Source organism: Dipodomys spectabilis, unplaced genomic scaffold, assembly GCF_019054845.1.
Source record: "Dipodomys spectabilis isolate Male_0828 unplaced genomic scaffold, ASM1905484v1 ptg000095l, whole genome shotgun sequence".
Lineage (NCBI taxonomy): Eukaryota > Metazoa > Chordata > Mammalia > Rodentia > Heteromyidae > Dipodomys > Dipodomys spectabilis.
The window spans coordinates 42235467-42246149 of NW_024870772.1; the positions used below are offsets into that span (position 1 = coordinate 42235467).

Sequence of the window (10683 nt, forward strand, 5' to 3'; positions counted from 1 at the left end):
CAAAAATCTTCTGTCAGCCTTAGTGTGAAATCTACACAACCACCACTCAGAGAAATAGATGTTTCCCCTATTTTCATGCCTGAATGCCAAACTTTAGTGCCCACATGAGACAAACTGATGAAAAGAAGTTCAAGTGTATATTCAGAAACATGACAGAACTTATGAAACCACTAGGTATTTGGATACTCGATGTAAAATTATTTCAATGCTGCCAAAAGGTTGAACTTTTGCAAGGGGTGGGGAGGGGGGATTCTTCTCCTTTTAAGGCCCAGTTCAATGACCAACACAGAACTTTATCCTTCTCTAAGATACTTAATCCTTTCTGCTGTGTATCACAGTTTTTGTGGTTCTTTTTGGGGGGGGTTGTTTTGTTTGGTTTGGTATGTCTCATCTCCCTACCAGATCTACACTGGAGTCATGGTTTTAAATCATTCAAAAGCAACACGTACACTCTGTTCATAATAACCACTTAAATAAATGGGGAAAGATACTTTGATCAACTATTGAAATTAAATCATTACTGATCTTTGCTTACAATACTACTTAAAACTAATTTCATATGGCAAAGATTCTGATAATTCTTAATATATAGGAAGAAAATATAAATCAAGCAGGATGATGCATACCTAAAATTCCAGCATTTGGGAGGTTAAGATAGAAGCATCACAAGTTTGAGGTCATATAGTTTCATCTACCTAGCAAAGACTGAAAAAAGACAGAGATCAAAAGAGAAGGGTAATGGGAGGAAGGGAAGGAAAAGGGTAAAAAGGGAGGGAGGGGGACAAGGAAGACCCAGTTTTCAAGGACAGTTTTTTTCCTAACCATATATTTATAAGAAGCCCAAAACAAACATGTTACAGCTAAATTATAATATACATCAGTGTGAAGTAAGAGACTACCAGGCATTCTCTCAGAGAAGAAAAAAATGTCTCTAAGCAAGACAGCCGAGGTTAGAACTTGAAGAACTAATTTGACCTTGCAGACCAAGGAAAATGTACACAATTTCCAGTAGGGGCAACGAGATGACCCAAATTTTTGGGAATAGTAGGGCCTATGCCTGAAATACATAATTTAGCCTAGGGGAATGGCTAAGGGCTAGGGAATTCCCAGCTAAGGGCTAGGAAGTCTCAAGAAACCCTGAGAAGGTAGAATTAACAAACTCGGGGACGGTAACAAACTAAGTGCTAGAAGTGAAAACCAGGGGTGAAAACTAGGGCAGGGACTAACCAGACCTTTGACTCAACTGGGGACTGAGGATGGGAACCTTATCTGAAGGGATTACAGTATGTTTAGATTTAAACATGTCTAACCTGAGGCCCAAGTGGCCTTCTACTAACAGAAGACACAAGGCAGTAAAGAGACAGAATAAAACCAGAGAACAACAATCTACAATTAACCCAGAGAGGGCTGGGAAGGTGGCTCAGTGGTGGAGCGCTTGCCATTAACCCAGAGAGGGCTGGGAAGGTGGCTCAGTGGTAGAGCGCTTGCCTTGCATGCCTGAGGCCCTGGGTTTGATTCCTCAGCACCACATAAGAAAAAAGCTGGAAGTGGCGCTGTGGCTCAAATGGTAGAGCGCTCGCCTTGAGCTGAAGAGCTGAGGGACAGCGCCCAGGCCCAGAGTTCAGGCCCCACGACCGGACCCAAAAAAAAAAAAAAAAATTAACCCAGAGATATGCTTACAACTGAAAACAAGCCAAGGAAAAATAAATGAATAGGCAGACTGAATAAGGGAAGGACAGCAGGTACAGGATGAGAAAAGATGTCTCAAAGGTGCCAAAAGGGAAAGCTGAGACATTTCCCATTCTCCACTCCCCACCCCCAATCCTCACCTCCCTCCAGACCTAGTGATTACTGACCACAGGGCCACTTTAGCAGTCACCAGAACCAAGACTGGACTGGGGCTACAGAAACTAATCACAGGTATGGTATTCACTGAATTCTTTTTCCCTATAATGAAGATGTACTGAAATAAAGAACATATAAAAATTTGCACTCCAAGCCGGGCGCTGGTGGCTCACGCCTGTAATCCTAGCTACTCAGGAGGCTGAGATCTGAGGATCTCGGCTCAAAGCCAGCCCAGGCAGGAGAGACCGTGAGACTCTTATCTCCAATAAACCACCAGAAAACCGGAAGTGGCGCTGTAGCTCAAGTGGTAGAGCGCTCGCCTTGAGCTGAAGAGCTGAGGGACAGTGCCCAAGCCCAGAGTTCAAGCCCCACGACCGACCAAACAAAAAAAAAAAAAAAACAAAAAAATTTGCACTCCACTCTATACACATACACACACACACACTTTTTTTTTTTTTTGGAAACAGAATTGTGCTATATAGCAAAAGCTGGCCTCTATTTCCCTGTCCCAGCGTCCCAAATGCTTAGATTACAGAAGTATACTACCACACACTGCTCACACACTGCTCAACTTAGCTATTACATAAGTAATATGTGAAGGTACAACCTGCCTAAATGACATGAAATTCACTTGGAGACTTAGCTTTCCAACTGCATTAGGCTTAATATCAAAAGCCTGGGGACGGGTTATAGCTCAGTGGCAAAGCACCTATCTACCAAGAACAGCATCCTGGGTTTGATCTCCAGTTACTGACCACCACCACCCCCAAAAAAAGTCTGCTTTCCTATTTTCATGTTTTTCCCCTTTTAGCTTTTGTCAAAGCTAAAAGAGGGGAAAAATGCCTTCCAAGTCAAGATTCAATGTCTGCAGTAAAATCAAAAGCTGATAAACTACACACACCTGATTGGCGTAAATGGAGATGCCAGTATTGTATTTTCTTAAAACACTGAACCATAAAAATTACTCATATACAGAAGTGCATTTTCATGTTTCATGTATTCCTTAGAAGGCAAATAATAATCATTTTCTGCCAAGCATTTCTGGCCACTGAATTGATTTTTGTTAGTCCTTGTCAGCAGAGATCTTTCCCACCTAAATGTGTTTGTATGTAATTGCCCATCAGAAAACAAGCCTTCACGCTCAGAGACACCAAAATAAACATTTTTCAAAGTCCATCTTGGTGTTCTACTTCACAATAGAGAAATAACACCAACTTCAGAACTCTGCATGCACCAAGAAAGATATTTACTGCTGAGTGCTGGTGGCTCTTTCCTGAAAGCACAGCTACTTACAAGGCTGAGATGTAAGGATCCTGCTACACAGACAAATCTACGACTCTTATCTCAATTAACCAGCAAAAAGACGGAAGTGAAGGTGTGGTGCTTCAGTGATACAGCACCATCACTGAGTGAAAAAGTCAAGTCAAAGGCACAAGGTCCTGAGTTCAACCCCCAGTGCCAACACACACAAAACGGTACTTATCTAACCTTAAGGGAAGTCCTGGGGGTTGGGGCAAGTCTCCACAGGTTGTTGCTATGAAAGACAAGTTGAGTCTTCAGCTGTAGGAAAAAAAAGGGACAAATCCCTATCTTCCTTCCAAATGAAAACTCTGCTCTGCCCAATCACTATGAGGTTTACACTGCCTTCAAAAAGGATTCCTGGAAGCCCCAAAGCTACAGAAAGATAGCCAGCTAAATTCCCATGATGCCAGTGTCCTGGGTACTTTCCAAGGGCAGAGTGTTCCAGAAAAATGCAAATAGTTCAGGCTCTCCCAAAGAAATTCCAGGCAAATACTGAGCTGCTCTCTTAGAAAGTCTAAACAAAAAACTGCTGTTGAGGAGTCAAATGAAGTTAGATGCACAAGGACAGGAAAAACATGTGTGGCCTACCAAACATTCTTGGACCACTGAGTATTCTTTGCCCTCAGCCTCACTTCATAGAAAGTATTTTTTGTGATATTGTTGTCTGCTAGCAACTTACAGGCCCCAGGCAACTCTGAATACATGAAGATGAAAATGCCTTCCCTTTCGGTATTCAAATAGTTGTCACTTAAGCAAACAAAGTGGGAAAAGGGTCATATGCTCACCTGTAACTCCAGCACTAAGCAGCACTAGTTGGAGACCCAAGCCAGATGCCTGTGGCTCATGGCTGTAATCCTAGCTACTCAGGAGGCTGAGATCTGAGAATCATGGTTCGAAGCCAGCCTGGGCAGAAAAGACCTCATGAGACTCTCATCTCCAATTGACCACTCAAGAACCAGAAGTGGCACTGTGGCTCAAATGGTAGAGTGCTAGACTTGAGCACCAAGAGTCTCTGGGACAGAGCCTAGGCTCTAAATTAAAGTCCCACAACCAACCCTTCTCCTCCCCCCCACCACCAAATCCCACCCCACTCCCTCAAAAAAGAAAACAAGCTTACAGTTACCCCTCCCACCATCTCCCAGCCAAAATTTGACACAAAGCTATGGTGTAAGACTAGGTACTTGCAATCCAACCTATCCTAGAGGCTGAGGCCTGGAGAATATCTGCTCAAAGTGAAGCCATGCAGAAAAATCTACAAGACTCCATCTCCAGTTAACCAGAAAAAAAAAGTCCATCTAGACTAGGTATGGCTCTCCAGCAATAAAGTGCCAGCTGTGAGCTGCAAAGCCATTGGAGAATGCAAGGTCTTGAGTTCAAGCCCCAGTATTGGCTCGTGTGTGCGCACGCGCACGCATGCACAGGAGCGCACACACACGCGCACACACACGTAGGTAAAATATATTTAAGTATTCACATCTAGTGCCTTTTCTCTTTTTTCCTTCTTTTTTTTTTTTTTTTTTTTTTTTTGCCAGTTGTAGGGCCTGAACTCTGGGCCTAGACTCTGTTTCTCATCTCTTCAGCTTAAGGCTAGCACTTTACCACTTGAGCCACAGCACCACTTCCAGCTTTCACTGCTTATGTGATACTGAAGAACTGAACCCAGGGCTTCCTTCATGCAAGACAAGCACTCTACCACTGAGTCACCTTCCCAGTCCTCTTTTTTTCTTTTTAAATAAAACACAACTTACTATGTAGTACTGGCTAGCCTCAAACACAATCCTCTTGCTTTACCCCCGAGTGCTGAGATTACAAGCACATACCAAAAGTTTCTAACAAAAAGTTTCGGCATATGGGCTGGGAAGGTGGCTCAGTGGTAGAGCGCTCGCTTTGCATGATTAAGGCCCTGGGTTCGATTCCTCAACCCCACATAAGCAGAAAAAAAAAGCCGGAAGTGGCGCTGCGGCTCAAGTGGTAGAGTGCTAGCCTTGAGCTGAAGAGCTGAGGGACAGCACCCAGGCCCAGAGTTCAGGCCCCATGACCAGACCCCCCCAAAAAAAAGAAAAAAAAAGTTTCAGCATAGGACATGTTCACAGCAACTCAGGTAACTTTCAACCTTTATTTAACAAAATATCACATCACACTTGCTTACCTGCATAACCCCCACCCCCACCCCGACCCATCTTTAATGTCTTTCTTCATTCTCTACCCAAAATACTACATTGAATTGAATTTTTTACCTGACTATATAAATGGTTGTCTTTAAGGCAATTTCAGTGACAAATTTTTAGTAGAAAAGATACCTCTGTCCTATAAAGGAATTTCTGCATGACTGTGTTAAGCCAAAAGTGATTGTGTACTCCCCCCCCCAAAAAAAAAAAAATCAACCCTGTATGACTATTCATCTGCAGATTAAAAGCCCAGTATCATCGAATTTGTTAACATAAAATGCACTGTATTGACCAAATTAAGGCAACTTTATTCCAAATTAAAGAACACCGGCACCACCTCATAATAAAACAGTCTAAAAGTCTTAACTATTATAATCAGGGTATTCTTTTTGACTAAATGGTCCAAATCCAAATTATACCAAAACAAAAAGCAAGCATCAACTCCAATCTGCCAATTAACTTAAAAAAAAAAATCAGAGTGCACAATACAATACTATTTCTCAAGTTTTAGAAAGCGTTCCATGTGACAAAACAGGTCATGGAAATTAAGTTTCATATTTATAAACACCGAGTTAGATTTAAAAGATCCCGGGTTTTCCAAGTCTGAGGTTCCACTTTGTGTGTAACTTATAGTTCTACCAATATTAAAACAAGTGCAAACACAGGCCTACAAACATGAATTGTAGAAGACACATCCCTCATTGCTTAACTATGTAAGGAATTACATTAGAAGAGTTTTCAGACACTGCTTTCCAACTACTCCATCCTATGCAAATGACTAGCAAATAAATACTCAGGCAGTCCTCAGGAAGTTGAGCACAAGAAAGTGTGTTTAATTGTAAAGATTCAGTCTAATTCCCTGTACTAAATCACAGGAAATATACTGTTCCAAAGCAGCCTCTCTCTCTCTCTCTCTCTCTCTCTCTCTCTCTCAATTTTTAAAACAGTTAAGTTTGGATTGAATTGCATTTTAGAACTTGATTTTTTTAGTTAAAAGTCACAGTAAAAATTTATCCCATTTATGAATGTTCAAGGTAGAGAGAACCCATCTGAGCTGAGAGTGAAACTTGGTTTTAACAAGTAACTCATTCTTATGAAAGCTCTAACCAGGAGACTAGTTATGAGTTAGAATGGTTCAGGTTGTTTCTTCTTAAAATATCCTTTTAGTCAAACTGAAAACTTACTTGCTCTACTCTAACCAACTGACTTTCATTACATCTGAAACACCAACTCATTTGACAAAGGTAGTCTCTTCCCTCCCAAAGCTTCAGGGCTTTGGGGAGCTGGGGCTGGGCCTCTAATTCCTGACACAGTCCTAACTTAACAATTTACAGAGCTCTCAGGGCTCTCTTAAGCAAAATCTTAAATAAACTTATATTTTCACTTTTAAAAAATCAGCGCAAGGACCTAATAATATGACCTTATAGATGTTTTCTAAAAAAAATCTAAAAAGAAACAAAAATCATTTCCAGTTTAAGAAAAATACCTTGACAATACCATCTGAGAAGCAAAACTAAAAATAAGCCCCAAACATTGCCTTTATCTTTAAAATAAAGCACTCCAGCATGCCGAAGTAGGTTCATTTCCAAGGACTTAGAAGAATGGTGTGAGTACACGCTGCATCTTGAAGGCCAAAAAAAAAAAAAGTTGTGTTTTCTTTTTTTTTTTAAACAGCAAATGTATTTTCAGGATTGAGTGATGAGCTAGTCACAGTCAAGTATTTTCAGGATTGAGTGATGAGCTAGTCACTGTCAAGTACTTACGCTCAAATGTTAAGTACATATGGCACACCATCCTAGTTCTGTGACTTAGAATATTTAACAGGTGGAACTGAGCGAGGAAGTCACTTTACCATTTGGAAACACTTGGTAAAATTGCAGGTAAAGCCTACTAATGAGCTCCTAAGTGATACTTTGAGACACTTCGGGGGGGGGGAAAAAATACAATAACTCTTGGCTCCTTCTCCAGGAACTTCCAAACGAGGTGAGTAACTTGACCTTTTTTGACACATTAACCACAGTGATGACAGTGTAAGTAAACCGTAACCACTGCGCAGCAACGCTGTCCCATCAAGATGGGCAGAGTGAGCAGAGGGGAGAAAGGTTGTTCTTCCCACCAGAGTCTGGGACGCTGCCAGAGAAACTGTCAGTTTTGGCAGGACGCACAAAGGGAGGACCCCACCACCGGCCAACCTCCCAGTTAGTGCCTCCTCCTAAGGACTTCCAAACAGTCCCGCCAGGGTAGCGACAGACAACCGCTCCCCCCCGCCGCCCCGCCCGCGGTCTCACTGAAATGTCTCTCCTAACTTCGCTTAAAAAGAAGTGGGGGAAGAGGGGCGAGACATCCCATCTCCGGATCTATCATCTTTCGAGGCTGGAGCCCCCCCTCACCTCCACACACACACCCGCGCAGGGTCCCTAGATGCGTTCCTCCACTTCCACTTCCCCAAAATAGTCTCAAAGGTCCCTGCTCTGTCCCTCGTCCGCACCTCCACGCTCAATAACACCGAGTTGGCAAAGCAAACAGAAAGCGCGCGCGCGCGCGCGCGCACGCACACACACACACTCACACACACACACACACACACACACACATCTCAACCCCTGATCACCCCCCTCCCCCAGCAGTCTCTGGCTTTGTAATTACAAGCCCCGTGCCAAAGGCAAGCCCAAGTAGGGGGGTGCTTCCCGGAGTGCAGAAGTGCTGGCCCTTTAAAGGCACCCGCTTCCTGCGCCCTCGCCCCTCCCTCCCCGCCGCCAGCTCCCGCCCCTGCCGAGGGTCACACTTGAACTTTCGGTCGCCCAGTTCGGCCCCGCACCGGCTTTACGCAGGTAGTGGCCACCCTTTCCGCACGTGTTGGAGAAGCTCACCCCGAACTTGGCACGCCCGGCCTCGGTACTCCGGGCCACTTGGGAGGGGGGGGGGGACAAAACAAACTGTGCGCCAGCCTCCAGAACCAGCCGGCCCAGACCGTCCCCAAGCCGTGACACCGGCCTGTCCCTCCCCACAGGTGGAGGGCCTCGGAGCCTCGGAGGCCCCTCGTTGCGCCCTCGGGTACCTGGCGCAGCGGCTGGGGAGGAACGCGCGCCGCAGGGGGCGGGGGGGGTCGCCCCTCCTCGGCCCCTTCGTTGGTCCGGGAGGGACAGGGCACCCTCTCCGAGTGAACCCCGCTATTTTCTTTTTTTAACTGGGAAACTTTACTGTCCGCTTCTTGGCTAACTTTGTTGGTGGCTTCGTTGCCAAACAAGCCCTTTTCCCAGTCCCCCTTGACCTCGTCTGCGCGCGCGCGCGCGTACACACACACACACACACACACACACACCTAGTCCAGTGTCCCGCCTAATCCGGGCACGTCCCACACTCCGGCCACTTCACGCGCTGTCCCCGCAGATGCTGCTCCCTGGCCTTGCACGGCCAGGCGGGACACACCTGCACAGCCGCCCCTCGCCCGCCCCACCGCGCGCCCCCGGGGCCACTCACCTTCCAGCCCGCCGAACTGTTGCTGTCGCCCTTATCCTTGAAATAGGGCACGCTCTTGACCATCCACTCGTAGATCTGCGACAGCGTGAGTCTCTTCTCGGCCGAGCTCTCGATGGCCTTGGTGATGAGGTCGGCGTAGGACAGGTTCCCCCACGCGTTGCGGCGGGACGAACTGCTCTTGCGCGGCTGTCCCGCGAGTGGCCCGGCGGCGGGTGGCACGGGCGGGTGCTGAGGCAGCGGCCCGGGTAGTGGGGGCTGTGGCGGCGCCGAGTGCAGGCAACCCGCCTCCGGTCCCTGGAAGTCCCCGCACAAGCCCCCGCTGGCGACAGCGGCGGCCGCAGCCACCGCCGCCGCCACGGAGCCAGGCGCCTGCGGGAAGTCCTCGCTCTCCTCCAGCAAGCTCAGGTTGCTCATGAAGTCGGGGCTGACAGCGGCCGCGGAAGCCGACGGCAAGCCCGCTGGGGCGTCGGGGTTGGCGGCCGCCCCGCCCGACGGCGCCGGACTGGAGGTGGCCGAGTTGGACTGGCTAAACTCCGGCCTGGGCAGCGGCCAGGTGCACGAGCGCGGCCGGGACAGCGGCTCGAAGTCCGGGTCGATCTCCACCACCTGGGGCGCTTCGGCCATGGTGACCCCCGCCCCTCCCCCCAGCCGCCGGAGAGCCAAGACGGGGGAGCAGCAGCCCGAAAAGAGATGGGTGGAGGGGAAGGGGTGGCTGAGGCGGTCCGAGATTTGGAGGGGAGCCGAGACGGGTGCCGCGAGCGGACGCAGGTCAGCAGCAGCAGGCTCGGCGGAGTGGAAGGACGAGCCCAGAACTTAACTTCGCGGCTCCATCAACATCCACGAACCTCCGGGTTCGCTGCGCCGACTGGACGGCAGGCCGGAGCCGCGGAGCCCGGCAGCGCGGGCGCGGCGTTCGGGCTGACAGGAACCTGCGGGTAGAAGGACGGACGGATGGCGCCGGCCGCTCAGGGCTCAGCGGCCGCGCGATCGCAGCGCAGCTGCCTGTTGAATGTGGCGGCGGCGGCGGCTGCAACAACTACGCGGCCGCCCGACTTACGGGATCTGCTGCCCCCCTGCTCCCCCCCACCCGCGGCGACGCGCGCGCGCCGGCCCGCCCCGGACCGACATTGACGTTGACCAATAGGCGCTCGGTACCGCTGCCCATATAGCCAATAAGCGCTGACCTGGGCGGGGGCTGGTTTTCCTCCGGGAGGCGGCAGTAACTTGGTGGGGGGGGGAGTAGTGGGGTGTTTTTCTCTTTTTTTTGTCTCTTCTGCACGCACACTTTTTTTTTTTCTGATCGCTTATTCTTTTCTGGTGATTCTCGAGTGTTTCTGTGAGTCTCTCGCCCTCTCAGTGTTTTGATTGCTAGGAGGCAAACCAGCGTGGAGGAGGCGGCGGCCACACTTTTGTTTACTACGGAGGAGGAAAGCCCGAATACTCGCCGAGACCGAGGGGAACGGGACGCGAATGTGCCGCCGGCTTTGCCCCGAGCCTGGACGGGGCGGGAGGAGCCCCGCGCCGTGCGCTCCCGGGGCGCCGTGTGGGCCTCGCCGAATTCCACTCGGTCGCCCCCTCTTGGTGCCTCCCACGCTGTCTTTGCCGGACAACGTGGAGAAGTCTGTGGGTTTGTTTGTGCAGCGTGTTTTCCTCCCGCGGAGGTCGGTCCAGCCCGAGGGGCTGCGGTCAAGTCCGCGGGAGGGGGCGCCTTCCCCGCCCCCGCGACGGAGCCCCGCGGCGCGCACCCCCGCGCAGAGCCTCCGGCACTCCGTGTGGTCGAGGGCTGATTGCCCGGACCCCCCACCGCAGTCCAAGCCCACCACCTGCCAGGTGCTGCTCCCCCGCCAGGAAGCCGGGAGAAGGGGCTCGGCCCGGGGAGAAGATCCTC

General features: G+C 49.2%; 1 protein-coding gene across 2 annotated transcripts in view; it reads right to left on the reverse strand.

Annotated features, from left to right (window-relative positions):
• Nucleotides 1–9433, reverse strand: part of Foxo1 (forkhead box O1) — a 98687-nt gene extending 89254 nt beyond the window's left edge. For both annotated transcript variants that reach the window (XR_006148241.1, XM_042685419.1), the window contains exon 1: nt 8796–9433. Coding sequence is in view for 1 of the 2 variants with exons in the window: in XM_042685419.1 (XP_042541353.1) it covers nt 8796–9419 (624 nt within the window). In the remaining variant the exon portion in view is untranslated. The remainder of the gene's footprint in view (nt 1–8795) is intronic.
• Between the last annotated feature and the right edge of the window lie 1250 nt (nt 9434–10683).